The sequence below is a fragment of the Zootoca vivipara genome, chromosome 7, assembly GCF_965207765.1.
Source record: "Zootoca vivipara chromosome 7, rZooViv2.hap1.1, whole genome shotgun sequence".
In the NCBI taxonomy this organism is placed as follows: Eukaryota; Metazoa; Chordata; class Lepidosauria; order Squamata; family Lacertidae; genus Zootoca; species Zootoca vivipara.
The window spans coordinates 61,488,309-61,509,948 of NC_142590.1; the positions used below are offsets into that span (position 1 = coordinate 61,488,309).

The 21,640-nt window shown below is 45.3% G+C and overlaps 1 protein-coding gene across 1 annotated transcript in view; it reads left to right on the plus strand.

Moving 5' to 3' along the window:
* Positions 1-657: 657 nt before the first annotated feature.
* LRIG2 (leucine rich repeats and immunoglobulin like domains 2) overlaps positions 658-21,640 on the plus strand; it is a 50,650-nt gene continuing 29,667 nt past the window's right edge. The window contains exon 1 of the mRNA XM_035121841.3: positions 658-1,076. Coding sequence (XP_034977732.2) covers positions 850-1,076 — 227 coding nt within the window. The 5' untranslated portion in view covers positions 658-849. The remainder of the gene's footprint in view (positions 1,077-21,640) is intronic.

Consider the following 21,640-nt stretch of genomic DNA (forward strand, 5'->3'; position numbering starts at 1 on the left):
GCAGTGGAAGACAGGAGTGCCTGGAGTGCTATGGTCCATGGGGTCACGAAGAGTCCGACATGACTAAACAACAACATGTAAGATCAGCAGGATCAATGCCTTAGATTCACGTTTTCGCACAATGGTGACGCTGGGAAGTGCCAGGTCCCTGATTTTCATGGTTCTGTTCATAGACATGGATATATAATGTGGAATTTGATGGGTAGATGTGTAGGGATTAAATATTAAAAAAACAACACTGGAGTCCTGTATTTATGGGGAGATGGTGAGGGTCGCACAGCTTCAGGGCTGACCACATCCCTTTTAGCCCGCAAGCACGGAGCGGGAGGGCAGACGCCTAATCCCCACAGGTGGATAGATAAGCAGCGCAGCCCCGTTCCGCAGCTCCGCAGCGAGTAAGCCCCGCTGAAAACAGTGGACTTTACTTCGGGGCAAACACACCTAGGACCGGGCTGCTGAAGGCGCTCGAGTCAACCTTACCGCCGTCCCCGGTGAAAGTAAGCGTGGAGGGCGGAGTTTCACCCCCCGCGGTGCAATTGCCCCGCCCCGCCCGGCCCTTTCCTCCGCCGACGCTCAAGCACCTCCCTCCGGCGGCCCGAGGCGCCTCCGCGGCCCCGCCCCTCCTCTCCGAACATTCTCCCAAGGCTCGGCGCGCGTGCGCAGAGCTCGGCCAGGCCCAGGCCGGATCCTCCCCTGTGGGCTCAGCTCTGCGCACTGGCAGGCAGCGGGGAGCAAGCAGGGGGCGGGGCGTGCGTGAGGCCGAGCTCGTAGCGGCGAGGCCTGGCTTGGCAGGGCCTTCGCGGGGGCGGGGAAGGGGAGGGGGAAGAAAGAGAAAGAGAGGGACGGAGGATGCGGTGGTGCTCCGGGCCTGGCTGGGGGGCGCCGCCAATGGCGCTGTTCCCGCCGGCGGCGCTGCTGCTGCTGCTGCTCCCCCTCCCGCCTCTTTTCCAAGGGGCGTCCGGGGACCCGTGCGCCGCCTCGCCTTGCTCTTGCCGGCGAGGTGTGTTGGACTGCAGCCGCCTCCGCTTGTCCGGCCTGCTCTCGCCTTTGCCTCGCAGCGGTGGCCCCTCCGCGAGGTGAGTAGCCTCTTTTCTGCGTCTCCCTCCTCACGTTCCCCAGCGGGGCTTTTTCACCAGGGGCAGGAGGGTCTCCGCCCCGCAGACACGGCAGGTGCTTCCACCTCCCCCCTCAGTCGTCACGGGCAAAGCGCTTCGCTTCTTCAGTGGTATCCTGAATGGGGGTTTCAGAAGTTGTCCTTTTCAGATCCTAAAGGGTAAATCTCGCCTCCCGTCTCGCTTTTTCTCCTTGACGCGGGGCAAAGCTGAGTGAGGGGAGGCTGTATGCGTGGATGCTGAAGGATGGGCAGGTAAGAGGATCTTGTGGATCCCCTCGCTTGCCAAGTTTGTGTCTCAAAACAATGGGAACTGTTTGAGTCTTCTCTCTCCCCCTCCTAACTGTGGATTTCTGTTTGTTCGCCAAATGGTGGGACCCTCACTTGCAACTCGTTTGTGTGAAGGGATCCGCTCTAGGTTCTGCTGCTGTTACAACAGCCTAGTTCGCCTGCCGGTTTCTGTTGTGTCGTATTATCGCTTATTGGAACTTTTTTCAGACAGCGTTTCCACTTGGTCATGATAAAAGTTGGCAGGAGTTGCTACTGATAATCTGAACCTGGCCTTGGTGAATCTGTGGCATGGTCTGTTAACTTTTGCTGAACACACAAAAAAGACAAAAACACCAGTTGTGGAGTTTTGCTGTACCGGCTAAGTGTCCACAATCAGGCAAATCCGACAGTGTTGTTATTAAGGCAGGGGTGGAGAAACTGTGGCCTTCCAGATGTTGATGGACTCCCAACTCTCATCAGCCCTAGCCAGTTATGATCAGAATTGAGGTCTGACAAAATCTGGAGAGGACACCAGTTGCTCAGTCCTGTTATCAGATGATGTTTACTTCAAAGCAGGCAGATAGGAGACTGTTTTCAATGTCATTAAGGAACGTGTGACAATGTTCCAAGAAGTGCTGAAGTATGTTCACTAGAAGATAAAGGACTAGGTAGTTACTGTGCTGTTCCCCCATGAGTGGACCCTTTTATCATGTTACACAGATGTTACACTTGCCTGTCAGTTATATCACTTAGTGGTATAAAGGTAAAGGGACCCCTGACCATTAGGTCCAGTTGTGACTGACTCGGGGGTTGTGGCACTCATCTTGCGTTATTGGCCAAGGGAGCCCGCGTACAGCTTCCAGGTCATGTGGCCAGCATGACAAAGCCGCTTCTGGCAAACCAGAGCAGCACACGGAAACGCCGTTTACCTTCCCGCTGCAGCGGTACCTATTTATCTACATGCACTTTTATGTGCTTTCGAACTGCTAGGTTGGCAGGAGTTGGGACCGAGCAACGAGCTCACCCCATCGCGGGGATTCGAACCACCGATCTTCTGATTGGCAAGCCCTAGGCTCTGTGGTTTAACCCACAGCGCCACCTGCGCCCCAATACTTAGTAGTATGTTGTTGTTTAGTCGTTTAGTCGTGTCCGACTCTTCGTGACCCCATGGACCATAGCACGCCAGGCACTCCTGTCTTGCACTGCCTCCCGCAGTTTGGTCAAACTCATGTTCGTAGCTTCGAGAACACTGTCCAACCATCTTGTCCTTTGTCGTCCCCTTCTCCTAGTGCCCTCAATCTTTCCCAACATCAGGGTCTTTTCCAAGGATTCTTCTCTTCTCATGAGGTGGCCAAAGTATTGGAGCCTCAGCTTCACGATCTGTCCTTCCAGGGAGCACTCAGGGCTGATTTCCTTAAGAATGGATAGGTTTGATCTTCTAGCAGTCCATGGGACTCTCAAGAGTCTCCTCCAGCACCATAATTCAAAAGCATCAATTCTTCGACGATCAGCCTTCTTTATGGTCCAGCTCTCACTTCCATACATCACTACTGGGAAAACCATAGCTTTAACTATACGGACCTTTGTCGGCAAAGTGATGTCTCTGCTTTTTAAGATGCTGTCTAGGTTTGTCATTGCTTTTCTCCCAAGAAGCAGGCGTCTTTTAATTTCGTGACTGCTGTCACCATCTGCAGTGATCAAGGAGCCCAAGAAAGTAAAATCTCTCACTGCCTCCATTTCTTCCCCTTCTATTTGCCAGGAGGTGATGGGACCAGTGGCCATGATCTTGGTTTTTTTGATGTTGAGCTTCAGACCATATTTTGCGCTCTCCTCTTTCACCCTCATTAAAAGGTTCTTTAATTCCTCCTCGCTTTCTGCCATCAAGGTTGTGTCATCTGCATATCTGAGGTTGTTGATATTTCTTCCGGCAATCTTAATTCCGGCTTGGGATTCATCTAGTCCAGCCTTTCGCATGATGAATTCTGCATATAAGTTAAATAAGCAGGGAGACAATATACAACCTTGTCGTACTCCTTTCCCAATTTTGAACCAATCAGTTGTTCCATATCCAGTTCTAACTGTAGCTTCTTGTCCCACATAGAGATTTCTCAGGAGACAGATGAGGTGATCAGGCACTCCCATTTCTTTAAGAACTTGCCATAGTTTGCTGTGGTCGACACAGTCAAAGGCTTTTGCATAGTCAATGAAGCAGAAGTAGACGTTTTTCTGGAACTCTCTAGCTTTCTCCATAATCCAGCGCATGTTTGCTATTTGGTCTCTGGTTCCTCTGCCCTTTCGAAATCCAGCTTGCACTTCTGGGAGTTCTCGGTCCACATACTGCCTAAGCCTGCCTTGTAGAATTTTAAGCATAACCTTGCTAGCGTGTGAAATGAGCGCAATTGTGCGGTAGTTGGAGCATTCTTTGGCACTGCCCTTCTTTGGAATTGGGATGTAGACTGATCTTCTCCAATCCTCTGGCCATTGCTGAGTTTTCCAAACTTGCTGGCATATTGGGTGTAGCACCTTAACAGCATCATCTTTTAAAATTTTAAATAGTTCAGCTGGAATATCATCACTTCCACTGGCCTTGTTATTAGCAATGCTTTCTAAGGCCCATTTGACTTCATTCTCCAAGATGTCTGGCTCAAGGTCAGCAACCACACTACCTGGGGTGTATGAGACCTCCATATCTTTCTGGTATAATTCCTCTGTGTATTCTTGCCACCTCTTCTTGATGTCTTCTGCTTCTGTTAGGTCCTTACCACTTTTGTCCTTGATTATGGTAATCTTTGTACGAAATGTTCCTTTCATATCTCCAATTTTCTTGAACAGATCTCTGGTTTTCCCCATTCTATTGTTTTCCTCTATTTCTTTGCATTGCTCATTTAATAAGACCCTCTTGTCTCTCCTTGCTGTTTTTTGGAAATCTGCATTCAGTTTCCTGTATCTTTCCCTATCTCCCTTGCATTTTGCTTGCCTCCTCTCCTCCGCTATTTGTAAGGCCTCGTTGGATAGCCATTTTGCTTTCTTGCATTTCCTTTTCCTTGGGATGGTTTTCGTTGCTGCCTCCTGTATAATGTTACGAGCCTCCATCCATAGTTCTTCAGGCACTCTGTCCACCAAATCTAAATACTTAAACCTGTTCCTCACTTCCACTGTGTATTCATAAGGGATTTGATTCAGATTGTATCTTACTGGCCCAGTGGTTTTTCCTACTTTCTTCAGTTTAAGCTGGAATTTTGCTATAAGAAGCTGATGATCTGAGTTACAGTCAGCTCCAGGTCTTGTTTTTGCTGACTGTATAGAGCTTCTCCATCTTTGGCTGCAGAGAATATAATCAATCTGATTTCGATGCTGCCCATTTGGTGATATCCATGTGTAGAGTCGTCTCTTGTGTTGTTGGAAGAGAGTGTTTGTGATGACCAGCTTGTTCTCTTGACAGAACTCTATTAGCCTTTGCCCTGCTTCATTTTGAACTCCAAGGCCAAACTTGCCAGTTGTTCCTTTTATCTCTTGATTCCCTACTTTAGCATTCCAATCCCCTGTAATGAGAAGAACATCCTTCTTTGGTGTCATTTCTAGAAGTTGTTGTAGGTCTTCATAGAATTGGTCAATTTCACTTTCTTCAGCACCGGTAGTTGGTGCATAAACTTGGATTACTGTGATGTTAAAAGGTCTGCCTTGGATTCGTATCGAGATCATTCTGTCATTTTTGAGATTGCATCCCATTACAGCTTTTGCCACTCTTTTGTTGACTTAGTAGTATAGATATGGGTTATTGTGGAGCAATATATAAAGCTATATAGTATGACTCTTGTTACCCATAAAGATGGCTATTAAAGTGTATTGAGCAGGGGTCAGCAAACTTTTTCAGCAGGGGTCCGTTCCGCTGTCCCTCAGACCTTGTGGGAGGACACATTCTACTCATGTAAAAACATGCTTATTCCTGGACCGTCCGTGGGCCGGATTTAGAAGGCGATTGGGCCGCATCTGGCCCCCGGGTCATAGTTTGGGGATCCCTGGTATTAAGCATCAGTTACAATCATTACTTCTCTAATTGTTTCTGTTTCTGTAGTTCTGATTCCAACCATTTCAAGAGTGTCCCTTTTCTGATGGGCAAATTTGGTGCTGTCCTCATGAAAATAAGTTGCCCCAGTATTCCTTTTCTTAGTGTCTATCCACTCAAATATACATGTTGGTAGTTTTTATGTCAGTGTAGTTGTCATGAAACATGTATACCATGTTGAGCTCCTTGAAAGAAAAGATGGGATATAAATGTACCAAATAAACCAATTTGACTTCTAACAACTAATTTTGGTAAGTGTAGTAGGTTGCAGGTATTGGAAGTTCTCTGTGAGAAGTTCACAAGACCCCCTTGATAGAATCACAATACTTGGGAGAGGGGCAACTGCTAAACTTACCGTAGTAGTCTTGCCTTGCTTGGGGAAGATCCTGGGGTGTGCCTTTGTGCTATTCAGTGAGACACTGAAGCATCATTGATGGTTAAAGTAACTCTATGCTAAATATTGTTCTGTGTAGTCAGCTAGTGTCTATAAATAGCATACCAAAGGCAAGTGAAAAGGGTAAGGTAGTGTACATTTATGTATTTGTATTGTTTTGACTTTTAGAAGACATTTGAAGGCAGCCCTGTTTAGGGAGGCTTTTTAATGTTTAATAGATTATTGTATTTTATTTTTCTGTTGGAAGCTGCCCAGAGTGGCTGGGGAAACCCTGCCACAAGGGCGGGGTATAAATAATAAATATTATTACTATTATTATTATTGACTTGTAAAAATGGAATCTGTCTGCAATTCATATTGTGAAAGACAGAACTGGGATTTCTTTTTGCAGTGTGGTTGCTGTTTTTGTTTCTGATGAGACTCTTCTAGTCATTGGTCATGAGCCCAGGACTGTTTCTGACCTCTCATAGTTGGCCTTCATGCCAGGTCGTTTAATTATGAGACTACTTACTTTGCTTCCTAATAATGGTATTGCTACTGACTGTGGAAGGCAGTTGCTAGTTAGGTTACTTTGAATATTTTGGGGATATTACAGTCAAGCCAGAGGAGTGTGATTTGTTTGTTTTTTGTCGTGCATCTAAATCTGCACAATAAAGCAGAGAATGGCTAAACTTGCCATTTACAGTACACAAGAAAAAGTATCGTGGCACTTAAAATCCAGAACTTGGATCCTATTGACGTCAGTATGAAAAACTTGCCATGACTCAGTTAAGTCCTGCTGGAACGAAATTCAACTAATTTACACAGCAATCTTAACCCTATTTACCTGGGAGTAAGCCGGGTTGAATTCAGAGGGCTTCTGAGTAGACATTAAATTTGCAGCCTTTAATTTAGAGACCAACAGATGTATTCCAGCATAAGATTTTGTAGACTTGAGCTCACTTTGTCAAGATTCATGAAGTCTTATCCTCAGTTGGCAGATTATATATACACATGTGGGTACAGAGAGAGAAAATGGTAAACAATGGGGTCTGTGACATTTCTGTGCAAAGCCCAAATGTATACAGGCTCAGATGTATATTCCTTGCTTAGAGATGTCACAGACCTTTTGCATTTTATGTCCTGTTGGCCCCACAGTTCAGAATTTCCATTAGTCTTGTATGCACAGATATATACTGTATGTGCATACAAGACCAATGTGTTTTCCTTCACAATATGTCTTTCTAAATAAAGGAGCTGTGGCTTTTTTTAAAAAAAGCTCTTTGGAAGAAATGTGTTGTAAGTGCATAAAACCCCTGTTTGAAATCTGATTACTTTTCTGCATAGAAGTTTATGAAGTGTATGTAATCCTTTAGTGCAGTCTAATCTTAAATTACAATTTTTTGATACTTCTGAATATGATGCCTAATTTATTTATCCAAATTTATAGACCATCCCACATAGTGATTTCCAGGGTGTCATGAAATAAACAGCTGTTACACAAAGAATGTATGTTAGTTAAAATGGTCACTAAAAGTAATTTTTTAATAAAGCAGAAGAGCCTGGAAGTACTTAAACACAAAAGTGGTCTCACTACTTTACCTCACATGCTTGGGAGAATAAGAATGCTTTTGTGGCAGAAACCTGTCAGGGGCTCTGTCTTCTCAGCTTCAAGCAATAGCATATTTGACAGTCAGACCACAACAGAGAAAGCTCTCATATAGCTACCTCACTGCCTAGTGCAACAAGCCTACCAACCACAGGGTCCAGGATGAATTGTATGAGAGAAGAGCTTTACCAATCTTGCAGCCTGATCCTGTGCATATTGACTTGTAAGTAAATTCCACTGAATTCAGTGGAAAATGTTCCTATGTAAGAGTTTGGGATTGTAGACAGAAGTACATGAGATGCTTTATGCTACTTTGCTTGATTAAGTAAATCTGGTGAACAGCTGCTAGCTGCTCTCTAAGTTTAATTGAAAAAATGTGTTTTGCTTTTAAAGGTTTAGAAAAGTGCTATCATTGCTTGTGGTTCCTGCTCTTAGAAAATGCTCTGCTACTGAGTGTGGGCTTTATTTAATCAAGATAAGAGAGCCACGTCATATGGCATTTAGCTTTTCATATTGTGTAATAAATGTGTGACTTAGTTCTGTTGTGCAAGACTTACACCAAACAGGATATAGATGGTAACACATGGAGCCCTAAAACAAAACATTACAGTGTGAAAATCCTTTGTTCAGGGTTCCAGTCTCTTCATTCCACTCCGCCCCTCCAAACCTCAACAGTTAGTCAGCATTCCATTTTCACTGAGCATGCTGAGTCCTCTAGTACTTAATCCAAGCTGCAGGAAAATCTTTAATTTTGTTCATTTTTTCAACCACTTATATACTGCTTAACACTATAGTTTCTAAGTGGTGTACAAAAGGGATACAGTGGAAATAAAATTGGTTAAAGTTAACTGTAAAATCAGAAACACTTAAAATACCTGCTGTAATTTAAAAAAGTCTTCACCAAGCTCCACAAGCATACTGATGACACTTTGCTCCAAATCCTGAAATGATTGTTCCTTATGTCACATGGACATTTAATAGCACTGAGGACAAAATAGTGCCTGGTGGCACCTCATAGTACAAATGCCAGGTGGGCCCAGAACATTCCTGCTACATTGCTCTCTGGAACCAGCTTTGCAAGTAAGATCAGAAGCACCTTAAAGCAGTGTTCCTGAAAACTCATCCTGCAAAATGTATGCATCTAGAATTTTGTTTGATCTAATTTTGAATACATCATTGAAACTTGCTTTTTTATTTTTTACATGAATGCTTTATGATTTCCAATCCTTGTTCCCTTTTAAAAACTGTTTAATAGTTACTGTTAAACTAAACATTTTCCTTTTATTTATGCTGTTTTTACTTTATCACTTGATAGTCAGAGGATGATCACCATTTTCTTTTGCTATAGAGGTCAACTTAAAAAAGAAATCAGTAATATTAGCTTAGCATGGTGATAGAGACAAGAACATGCCCCTTTCCCAAGTTGAGGCAGCTGGTTCATGATGACAAACCTTCACTTGCAGTCAATACCAGCCAAGAGTTGTTGACCCTGTGCATGTTGTACAGCAGCTAATGGAGTCCACAGACTGTGGTGATATTAAAAAATATTTATAGCCCACTCTTCCACAGAATTGTTAGTGCTCAGGGACCTAACATTTTAAATAACAATGAAATTCAAGAGGCATCAAAAAAAGACAAGTGCAGAAGATGCAACCAGTCTTTAAAATAAGATCACAAAAGTATCCTGAAGAACACAGCATGTCAAATGCTTGTTGGACTAATACTAAAATGTCTTAAAGTGGCAAAAAGCAAGGAGAGAGAAGGCCAAACTGGCACCCAAGATAGGGAGTTCCACAATCTAGGCTCACTTCTGTGATCTAACCAGCTGTGCCTTGTTCACAATCAAAACATGAAGAAGAGCTTCCCTAATGGATCTTAGGGTGGAAGCAAGTTGATACGGGAGGAGACAAACCCTCAGGGATCCTGAGCACATGCTGTTTATGAGTTCAGTGATAATCACCAACAGTTTGAATTGTAAATACGCAAGTAGTGCAGCTGTTGTAAAACAGATACAATATGCTCATGTAGACAAACATCAACTACCGGTAGTTTTGTTGCTGATACATTCTGGATCAACTGACGTTTCTGTGGGCTCTTCAAAGGAAGCCCCACGTAGAGTGCATTGCAAAAGTTCAGTCTAGTTGCAGTTGGTGCACCACCCTAAGCAGGTCAAAAATGATAGATCCATTCACAATCTGTCAAACTAATAGTTAAATAAACTTCCGGGTTCAGAGGCATTATATAATTTACAGTATTCAGTGCTGGTGACAAACTATGGGAGAGCATTTTGCTTTTGTGCCCTGGCCATTCCCTGAAATGTATTGCTGATTTGGATAGGCCTTTGATCTTGCTCATCGGGGCTGTTCTCTTTCCAAGATATGTTACTTTTTTCTAACCTTTTTTTTGTCTGACTTGCTATATATAAGATTTCATCTTGCATTATTTCACTCACCATGTTGAAGGCACAACATCAGTTCATTTATTCTTTTTCTCCTTGCCCCTCTGTCTTTTAAATAAACATATTTTTTCTATTCAAAATCTCCACTTGAACTTCCAATCCATGCATTTTAACATGGTGTTCATGTGGAGAATGGATGGTGGTATTGTCTTATGGATTGACCGCTTTAACTGTGACTGGTTTAACTGTGATCTGTATCTATAGCCCAGGTGTCTTTCTGGGAAAGGATTCTTCAACAATGTCTGAGCATCATATCCCCCCCCCAAAAGCATTTGCAGAGTGTGCCAAATACTGTACTCAATTAAAGCCCATAAAGTAGAGGGTGTACCCTATGATGAGCTATGGACACCTGTCATGTATGATCTAGTTGAGATTCCTGCATTGCAGGGGGTTGGACTAGATGACCCTCAGGTTCCCTTCCAACTCTATGATTCTGTGTATTTGCTAGCTCTCTGGATTGTAGGTGTAGTGTTCATTGGATTAATGCAAAGCGCTCAAATACCAAGTCTTGTACAGAAGTTTAGTTGCCTTGAGTTTTCTTATAACAAAAAAGTATGGGTGGTTTTCAGTTAAATATTTGCACTGGTGCAAATATTTGTGCTAGTGCAGTGTGCTTTCCTGTCTCTCCTCCCCTTGTGTGTGCCCCCAAATCTGCTCTGGAGGGTTGGGGACAGAATCAGGAGGTGTGGGGGAGGAAAGTGGGGATCATTCAGTTGCTCCATAGGCATCCTTGTGGTGATGAAGTGTTATTAGGAACACAGGAAGCACCCATATACCAAATCAAACCATAGCTCAGTGTTGTCTACGCTCACAGGCAACTCCAGGGTTTCAGGCAGTGAATCTCTCATCCCCACCTGGAGATACTAGGGATTGAACCTAGGGTCTTCTGCATGCCCTTAGAGCCACCTTGAAATAAAATAAATGTTGAAAGTCTTTGAGCACAATGATACGTACTTCAAAGTAAACATGTAAGATTTGCAATGCATATGTGTTAATTTCCTCAAATTCACTAAATTGAAGGGGTGGAGATGAGCAAGAACTCACAACCTATAAGCCGTTTGGGATTAAATCAGTTCACACCTTGAGAATAAATAGTTCTTGCTATTATAGCCAAGTATTTATCTTAATTAAGTTTTAAATGTTCTTAATGCCAGTCCTGGCCAAGACAGTTTATGATTTTACAATTACTTAATCTGAAACAAAGGAAGTTCTCTTCTGTGTCGCCTCCCAATTCCCCACCCCCTTTAATTCAGTACTTGGTTTCCAACAAAAAGGAGGGGGAAGGGCTAGTATATCTGTGGAGAAAAGCGGAGGAGCTACAACACACTTTCTCATTTTCTTGCTTGTTACAGTATAAAAAAATTAGCTCAAGGCTGCTGAGCCATCTAACTCAGTATTGTCGAGTCTGGTGACAGTTTCCCCAGGGTCTCAAACAGGGTCTTTCCCACCTCTGGAGATGCCAGGAATTGAACCAAGGACCTTCTGCATGTAAAGTGTGTGCACTGTCACTGAGCAACAGCCTTTCCCCATAACTATGATATGCAGTGAATGAAACAAAACAATGATTTATCACTTTTAAAACTATAAAGTCTGTAATTTAAAAAGTACTTGTTTTGGCAAGTGTATCCCAGCCATTCTTAAGAACATATGAAGAGCCTTCTGGATCAGGCCAGTGGCCCATTTTGTCCAGCATCCTGTTCTCTCTACTAGCCATTGATTGCCTTTACACCCATTAATTTGTTTTATTCTCTTTCAAAGTTGGTGGCCATAACTGTGGACTGTGTGAAGAGTTATTTTGTCAGTCCTGACTTCTCCGATGTTCAGCTTCATTGGATGTTCATGAGTTCTAACGTTATGGGAGAGGGAGAAAAGCTTTTCCTCTATCGACTTTCTCCATGCTATGCATAATTTTATGCACTTCTATCACGTCTCCTCTTAATCACCTTTTATCTAAACTAAAAGGCTACAAATTTGGCATCCTTTCCTCGTAGGGGAGTTTCTCCATTCCCTTGACCATGCAACTTCACTCTCTGCAATCCCTTTTTGTTTTAACAACTCTGAACAACTTAGTATCATTAGCATCTTGGCCATCTTGCTGCTCACCTCTTAACCCCAGATGGTTTATGAACAAATTAAAAAGCACAAGTTCCAGGATTGATCCTTAGGGGATTCCACTGTCTACCTCCCTCCAACAGGAACAGTGTCCATTTATTCCTACTCTTTGCTTCCTGTTGAGCTACTCTTGGGGAATAGAAACTGTTTATTTATTATTTCATGATTGCTAAACTTACTTGGGGGGGGGGTCTGTTGAAAGCTTTTTTTTAAAGTCCACATACATAATATCAAGTAGATCACTTCTTCCTATTATGCTTGTTGATACTGTCAAATAACTCTAATAGGTTAGTGAGACAGGACTTGCCCTTGTGGAAGCCATGCTGCCTGTGCTTCAGCAAGGCTTATTCTTCTATATATTTGGTGATTTTATCTTTAACAATGCATTTTGTCAGACATTAAACTATGTGGCCTGTAATTTCCAGGAACACCCCCCCCACCAACCTGATTCCTTTTTTAAAAATAGTGTTACACTGGCCGTTTCCAGTCCCTGGGTATGGAGGCTGAACTGAGGAAGGGTTGTTTTCCACATGGGGTATTGAATCATGTGAGACCCTTGCTTTCATTCTAAAGTGATGCAAATAGGGAGTTACATTTTGATTCATTAACACTTCATGGTAATTCAGAAAATAAGTGTAGTTCCTGATGGAATTCAAGTGAAACAGTAGGCTTTCTTAAACGAGATACTCTTGCTTTAACTCTACAAAGCAGAATTTTTGACAGAATTACAAGCCTGGTAGCTGAAGGGAATGCTGTGGATGTAGCCTATCTTGATTTCAGCAAGGCCTTCGACAAGGTGCCCCATGATATTCCTGTAAAGAAGCTGGTAAAATGCAGGCTAGACAATGCTACCATTCAGTGGATTTGTAACTGGCTGACTGACCGAACCCAAAGGGTGCTCATCAATGGCTCCTCTTCATCCTGGAGAGAAGTGACTAGTGGGGTGCCACAGGGTTCTGTCTTGGGCCCAGTCTTATTCAACATCTTTATCAATGACTTGGATGATGGGCTTGAGGGCATCCTGTTCAAGTTTGCAGATGACACAAAATTGGGATGGGTGGCTAATACCCCAGAGGACAGGATCACACTTCAAAATGAACTTAACAAATTAGAGACCTGGGCCAAAGCAAACAAGATGAATTTTAACAAGGAGAAATGTAAAGTACTACACTTGGGCAATCCTATATAATAATCTCCAAGATGTCCCTGCGTCCAGTTGTCCCGTGTGTCCCTGAGGTACTGCGCATGTGCCCCAGGGATACAGGGATTGGACAGCAGAGACTGCCCGCGCGCACTCTCCCCCCCCCTCTGCCTCCTCCAACCGCCGCTCCCGCCGGACACCGCCTCACTGCAGGGCACGTCAGGGAAGCGAGGGTGGAGGCCGGCGAAGGCCTCCTCACAACCCTCCCTGGCCCGTGAGAGGAGCGGCGGTTGGAGGAGGCAGGGGGGGGGAGAGTGCACGCGTCCTTCCTGTCGGCGGCTGGGGGAGAGGAAGGAAGGAGAAAGCGCTCCTCCGTTCCTGTCCCCCTGCCACCGACAGCAAGGACGGGTCCCAGGGTTCAGAGAAGCGCTGCACAAGCGCTTCTCCGAACCCTGGGATGTCTGCTTCCTGTCGGCGGCTGCGGGAGAGGAACGGAGGAGGAGAAAGCAGCGCTTTCTCCTCCTCCGTTCCTGTCCCCCTGCCGCCGACAGCAAGGACAGGTCCCGGGTTCGGAGAAGCGCTGCGCAAGCGCTTCTCCGAACCCTGGGATGTCTGCTTCCTGTCGGCGGCTGCGGGAGAGGAACGGAGGAGGAGAAAGCAGCGCTTTCTCCTCCTCCGTTCCTGTCCCCCTGCCGCCGACAGCAAGGACAGGTCCCAGGGTTCAGAGAAGCGCTGTGCAAGCGCTTCTCCGAACTCTGGGAGGTCTCCTTGCTGTCTGCGGCTGCGGGAGAGGAACGGAGGAGGAGAAAGCTGCGCTTTCTCCTCCTCCGTTCCTGTCCCCTTGCCGCCGACAGCAAGGACAGGTCCCGGGTTCGGAGAAGCGCTGCGCAAGCGCTTCTCCGAACCCTGGGATGTCTGCTTCCTGTCGGCGGCTGCGGGAGAGGAACGGAGGAGGAGAAAGCAGCGCTTTCTCCTCCTCCGTTCCTGTCCCCCTGCCGCCGACAGCAAGGACAGGTCCCAGGGTTCAGAGAAGCGCTGTGCAAGCGCTTCTCCGAACTCTGGGAGGTCTCCTTGCTGTCGGCGGCTGCGGGAGAGGAACGGAGGAGGAGAAAGCTGCGCTTTCTCCTCCTCCGTTCCTGTCCCCTTGCCGCCGACAGCAAGGACAGGTCCCGGGTTCGGAGAAGCGCTGCGCAAGCGCTTCTCCGAACCCTGGGATGTCTGCTTCCTGTCGGCGGCTGCGGGAGAGGAACGGAGGAGGAGAAAGCAGCGCTTTCTCCTCCTCCGTTCCTGTCCCCCTGCCGCCGACAGCAAGGACAGGTCCCAGGGTTCAGAGAAGCGCTGTGCAAGCGCTTCTCCGAACTCTGGGAGGTCTCCTTGCTGTCGGCGGCTGCGGGAGAGGAACGGAGGAGGAGAAAGCAGCGCTTTCTCCTCCTCTGTTCCTGTCCCCCTGCCACCGACAGCAAGGACAGGTCCCAGGGTTCGGAGAAGCGCTGCGCAAGCGCTTCTCCGAACCCCAGGATTCTAGCGCCCGTTATTAAACGGGCTGAAAACCACTAGTAATAATAATAATGAAAGGCACAAATACAGGATGGGTGACACCTGGCTTGAGAGCAGTACATGTGAAAAGGATCTAGGAGTCTTGGTAGACCACAAACTTGACATGAGTCAACAGTGTGATGCAGCAGCTAAAAAAGCTAATGCAATTCTGGGCTGCATCAATAGTATAGCGTCTAGATCAAGGGAAGTAATAGTACCACTGTATTCTGCTCTGGTCAGACCTCACCTGGAGTACTGTGTCCCGTTCTGGGCACCACAGTTCAAGAAGGATACTGACAAGCTGGAACGTGTCCAGAGGAGGGCAACCAAAATGGTCAAAGGCCTGGAAACGGTGCCTTAGGGAGCTGGGTATGTTTAGCCTGGAAAAGAGAAGGTTAAGGGGTGATATGATAGCCATGTTCAAATATATAAAAGGATGTCATATAGAGGAGGGAGAAAGGTTGTTTTTTGCTGCTCCAGAGAAGCGGATATGTAGCAATAGATTCAAACTACAAGAAAGAAGATTCCACCTAAACATTAGGAAGAACTTCCTGACAGTAAGAGCTGTTCGACAGTGGAATTTGCTGCCAAGGAGTGTGGTGGACTCTCCTTCTTTGGAGGTCTTTAAGCAGAGGCTTGACAGACATATGTCAGGAATGCTTTGATGGTGTTTCCTGCTTGGCAGGGGGTTGGACTGGATGGTCTCTTCCAACTCTATGATTCTATGATTCTAAGCAGACTGGGCAGACCAGTCCCAGTACTGAAATCATCTTATTTGTGTTGTAACTGCCTATCAACACAATCATCAGTATATTATTGTGGTATATTCACAAGAAGTTCTCTGACAGTGACATGGATTTCTATCATTCATTTCTAAGAAGTTAAAAAACTATTTTCATCAACTACTAGACATTTGATCATTCAGAATAATCCTCACTGCAAAAATATGAGAATTTTCATGTAAATTGTAACTTTAAAAGTCAATCCTTCTTTTTCTCACTCAGAACATGCTAGCTAGGAAATGCTCTGCCTGTGGTACCTATGAAGTTGAGCTTAATATTGCTTAAGTGCACTAATAATGTTCCACCATTTAGGAATTTATTGCATTTAATAAGCCTTTCAAGTCTCTTCCAGGTTACATGTAAGCCTTTGCCAAGAAAAATGGTTTCCTCATGAAGAATAAGTGAGGTGATTTGTTAGGAAAACAAAAGAAAATCTTTCCTTGACATTTGTAATGAAAGCAAATTTTTAGCTTTTCAAAAAACACCTTATGTCCAAGCAGGCAAAGGATTGTGTATACAGAACAGCTTAGCAGCAAATACAGTGAGAAGGTGGGATTCTCATGTTATGCAATCTCCGAGGTGCTATAAATAACAGCATGGGTACATTCATTGTGATTGTGGAGTATTTTGACAAATAGCAAGTTAATAGTGTGTAAAATTATTACTTTTCACTTGAATTGTCTATAATAGGTTTTCAAAGACAAAAATCAGTTGCCAGATGTCATCCTTTATTGTGATGTAGGGCACGAGGGCTTTGTTTGCCCTTGGCACATCTGCCCATTAGTTCATAACTTGCAAAACAGAACCTCATGGGATTTTGTTGGCAGTTTCTGTTGGCATAGTGGTGAAAGACACCATAGGCTGTTTTTCTAGGGCTGAATTATGAATCATTCATGGCAAAGGAAAATAGCAAGTTGGATACCCCCATGGGGGTAGCTTTGTGCTAATAGCTGATGCAGTCAAACAGGCTCTGTGGTGGGGTATTCAATATAGTCAAAGTGATTACTATTTTCTCTTCCATTTCTAACCAATCTGTCACTCTTTAGAGTGTTGCTTTTCAACAAGTGCCAAGTGAAGCCTTGCAGTGTCAAAATAAAAATGTGCTAAGTGTAGTAGAACAAACATCTAGAAATGTTTAACACCTCTAAAACTTCATAGGAATAATAATTTTAAAAACATTAATGGTAATTGAGTGGTGCTAGATGCATGGCTGGTAGTGATCCTGAGGAGTTTGCCATAAAGCATACATGGCTGACTGCATTTCTGCTGTCATATGCAGATTCCTAGGTGGATGAAAATGATACCACTCCAAGTTCCAAGGTTGCCATTCTTATCCCTTTCACAAGCTCAAGAAAGCACAGCTAGCCAGAGGAAGAAATTTTATGCAAGCATCTTCTAAATGATATGGGCATGATAATGCTGTGCAGCAGACTTTCTCAGCCTATTCATAGTGCAAACTGCTACTTAATAATATTATCTGAAAGTTCTACCCTATTTGCAGTTAACTAATACATAGCTGCCAAGTTTTCCCTTTTCTCGCGAGGAAGCCTATTCAGCGTAAGGGAAAATCCCTTAAAAAAAGGGATAACTTGGCAGCTATGCTAATAACTATAGCAACTGCTAACTTGGAGCAGTATTATTAGAAAGTCATTTGTGTTGACTCTGGAAATGATGATCTAATACCATACATCAAGGAGGATACTTTGCTGACACAGACTTAATGTTAGAAACCTATCGTCAGTTTGACCTTCTTGAAAGAAGAGCCTTTTGACATCAGGCAGCTGTACCATTTATCTGGGTCTAGAAGCTGCAGACAGAAGGAAACTGGCAATGCAGTTTGAATTTATGTGCAGCTAAGACAATCCCTGATCCCTTTTTGCCCTGGTATAGGTTGTGGTTTTTGGATGGGCACTGATTAAGCATGAAAGGTTGCTAAAACCTTTTTCTTTTTACCATAAGTGATGATGGTGGGACAAAGATGTGATTAGCTTCTGTGAGAGTGCCTCAAGTCTGCTGGAGTCTGTTCTAGGTCTTAATGTTGCGAAGCTGTATCTATAAAGTGACTGTGAGTATTTGTGTGAGTCTCTTACTTGCTGCTTCCCTCTGAAACATCTGCATTTTCACTAACATCACTTCTGGCACCGAGGAGCTGATGTTCTTCCCTCATTCTTTGCCTCAGGGACCCATTCTAGTGTGAACAAGTCCCTAGTCAGCAAAGCTCTTTTTTCTACTGTGTAGCATGAGCCTGAAGGAAGGCACAGTTTCTGTGGCAATTTCATACTGTGGAAGAAATACAAAAATAAAGGCTCCACTTTCAGTTTACAAATATAGCACAGTTACAGATTGCAGCACAGTTTTGTAGATGTCTTTGCCAAAGTCTGTAATAGCACCGTTAATGTGTGATTGGTGTTCTAAGTGTTCCAAGCTAATATTTGAAGAGTAATGTGTTTTTTGGGGGGGGGAACTGTTGCCCTTGTTTTGATTGCTGAGGAAGGAAAGATCACCCACACTTCTCTGCTACTTTGTAAATTCAGACCTAACTGCTTCAAAAATGTGCTGTGATTCTTCATACCTTCCCTGAATTATTTACAGCTTCATGGTACCGAACAGCTACATTAACAGCACCTCTGACTACATGATACTGGTATTTTAATAATTCATTGCTTACTACAGCTGAATCCCTGTAGACTAGAATATGTAGATGCTTGGTTTATAACAGCAGTAAAAGACAAACCGCTTTCCCTGCTGAGACCAACATTAGTGTATTTTTCCTGTTGATAGTCTGATAGTATGTATAGTATTGAAAAACTGAAGAGAAGACAGTTTTAACGGGCTTTATCCATAAAATTTCATGCTAGTATCCTATCTTCTTTTCCCCTCCTCCAGCCTCTTGTTTATTTCAGGAGTCCTTCCTGAATAGTGTTTGATAGGAGGGTATTGGATGCTTCTCATCCCAGCAGCAACCCATCCCATATTGTTCACGAGAGCCCTCTATTCTCTACCTCCTACAGAGGCTTTTTATAAGACAAATGAGAAAACGGGAAATTTTACTGATGTGAATTTCCTTATGTTTACTTACCTTAGGATTCAAGCGCTATATTAGAATGCTAGATATTAGTATCCAGCTAGGCTGGATTTAAGCCTTTCCAGAAGCTTAAAGATACTATATTACTTTTTTGTGGGTAAAGCAGGGTGGATAAAAACCAATGATTTAAAAATAAATAAATCAGCTTTTTTTAATTTAAATTGGATTTTTTTAAAAAAATTGGATTTTTAAAATAAAATGCTTTTGGAGGAAAAATCGTTCTAAAGATAGTTTTCTATTTAATTTACGTTATAGTCCAAAGGCTATTCATCAGGAAATAAGGATTTGTTTTAAGTTTTTCATGTGTGCTAAAACTCAGTCTGTTGTTTGTTTTTTGAATGGTTTTACTACATCAGTTAACAAACATGGATACATATGCTGTAATGTTATTGTTTTAGTTAAATAAATGCCTTTGGAAACACGATTTCCCATAGGAATGCATTGGAAACAGAAAAATTCGTAAGTCTATCTAAAAATTCATAAGTCAAAAAATCCCTATCTAAAATCACCGTTTTTTGGGGGGGGGTGTCGAGACATTCGTAAGCGCGCGGCCATTACCCCCATTCGTAAGTCGAAAAATTCGGTTGTCGAGTCGTTCATAAGTCGAAGTACCACTGTATAAACAGTTAACTTATTAAACCTCACAATACAGTGGTACCGTGTTTCCCCTTTTTTAAGACACCGTCTTATAACTTTTTTCCCTAAAAAAAAAAACGGTGTCTTATTTTCAGGGGGTGTCTTATTTTTTTAATTATGTTTTAATGGTACCTTAAGGCCTCCTTGGCCGGGCCGGCCGAGGGCTCGGGGTGCTGCTGGGTGCTCTGCATGGTGCTGCTGGGCGCTCTGTGAGGCGCTGCAGCAGGAGCAGGTTCCAGGCACCGAGGCGACAGGTCGCTGGCTCTTTGCTCTGCCCAGCACTGCCGGGCGCTCGGCGCTGCGGAGCGCTCTGCTCTGCAGCCGCCGATTCCGGCGGCGGGGCGGCAGACCTCCTCGGCTGGGGCAGGAAGAGGCCAGGCTGTTGGCTCGGCGCTCCGCCCGCTGCAGGGCGCTCCGAGCGCTCGGCGCTGCGGAGCGCTCCGCCCTGCAGCCGCCGATTCCAGCGGCGGGGAGGCAGGTCTCCTCGGCCGGGCCAGGAAGAGGCCAGGCCGCTGGCTTGGCGCTCCGCCCGCTGCAGGGCGCTCCAAGCACTCGGCGCTGCGGAGCGCTCCGCTCTGCAGCCGCCGATTCCGGCGGCGGGGCGGCAGACCTCCTCGGCTGGGGCAGGAAGAGGCCAGGCTGTTGGCTCGGCGCTCCGCCCACTGCCGGGCGCTCCGAGCGCTCGGCGCTGCGGAGCGCTCCGCCCTGCAGCCGCCGATTCCGGCGGCGGGGCGGCAGGTCTCCTCAGCTGGGCAAAAAAAAAGAAAGAGGCAGGCCGATCCTATGCGGAGCGAACCTTCATCTGCCCGCGCTTCAGCATGCGGGACCCGGGAGACGCTGCAGCAGGGAGAAGAGGCAAAGGGGGAGGAGGAGGAGGCGGTGGAGGGGGAGGTGGCTCCGGCTTCGCCTCCTTTCCTCCCTTGCAAGGCTCCTCGGCAGCCCCAGCGGAAGGCAGAACCTCAGGCCCGGGAGCCCCCAGCTGGCACTCACTGAAGGGAAAGGACTCAGCATGCCGGCGACGTGGCTCGCGTGTCTGTTAGCTGCCCCCATCGCTTGGATTCACACTGCCTCTGCCATTTTCCTGGGGCTCCGCACATGCCCAGCAGCAGCATGGGGGGGGGCTTCCCTCCCCCTTCACATCCTCCCTTCACAGCCCCCTGACAAACCCACCGCCTCCGCCGCTACCACCATGCTGCGGACCCGGCTCGGAGGTTTCGGTGGTGGTTTCGGAAGAGGGAGCGGGGGGAGGGCCCGCTTCGGCAGAGATTAAAAACTCTCTCGCGCTCTGCGAATGCGGCAGGCGCGCAAAAACTAAATAACTAAAACAACAACAGGGGGACGAAGAACGTGCGGGGTGGCAGCAGTGGCGGAGGTGGCGATAGCGAGGCTGGCCACCCTCAGGAGCTCTATCCAGGGCCGTCTTAGGTATGGCTTATTTTCGGGGTGTGGCTTATATTTCTCAAATGCTTGAAAATCCTGCTACGTCTTATATTATGACTACGTCTTAAAAAGGGGAAAACACGGTACCTCTACTTACGAATAACTCTACTTACGAATGTTTCTGCTTACGAACGGCGCTCCGTCCACCATCTTGGATGCTTACAAATGCCACAAAACTGGAAATAGTGTTTTTGTTTGAGAACTTTAAGAAAAAAGGTAAAGGACCCCTGACAGTTAAGTCCAGTTAAGTCCAGTCGCAGACAACTCTGGGGTTGCGGTGCTCATCTCGCTTTACAGGCCAAGGGAGCCAGCGTCCACAGACATTTTTTCTGGGTCATGTAGCCAGCATGACTTAAGCCGCTTCTGGAAAAACCAGAGCAGTGCACGGAAATGCCGTTTACTTTCCCGCCGGAGCGGTACCTATTTATCTACTTGCACTTTTTGGCATGGTTTTGAACTGCTAGGTTGGCAGGAGCTGGGACCGAGCAATGGGAGCTCACCCCGTCACGGAGATTCAAACCACCAACCTTCTGATTGGCAAGCCCAAGAGGCTCAGTGGTTTAGACCACAGCGCCACCTGCGTCCCTTTGAGAACTTTACCTCAGTCTAAGACCGGAATTCAAACAGTGGAAGGGCACTGGCAGCGGGAGGCCTCATTAGGTAAAGTGTGCCTCGGTTTAAGAACGGTTTCGGTTTAAGAATGGACTTCTGGAATGGATTAATTTTGTAAACCGAGGTACCATTGTATACAGATTCCCTTCTGTGGTTTGTTTTCTATATAGTAAAACTTGTTTGTGACAGAGGAAGGCTTTCTCTTTAGAGATTTCTTAATTGCCTTTTGTTTATTTGTTTTGCAACTCCCAATGAAATCCCTGTTGCAGACAGGTGTATAACTAGACTTTATTAAGGCAGCTGTGCCCTCCTATACAGGTTTAAGTTATACTTATTTTATATCTGCTTGATCTTGTAGTCAGCCCTTCATATTCCACCAGCTAATGTCCTTGCCAATGCAAAAACAGAA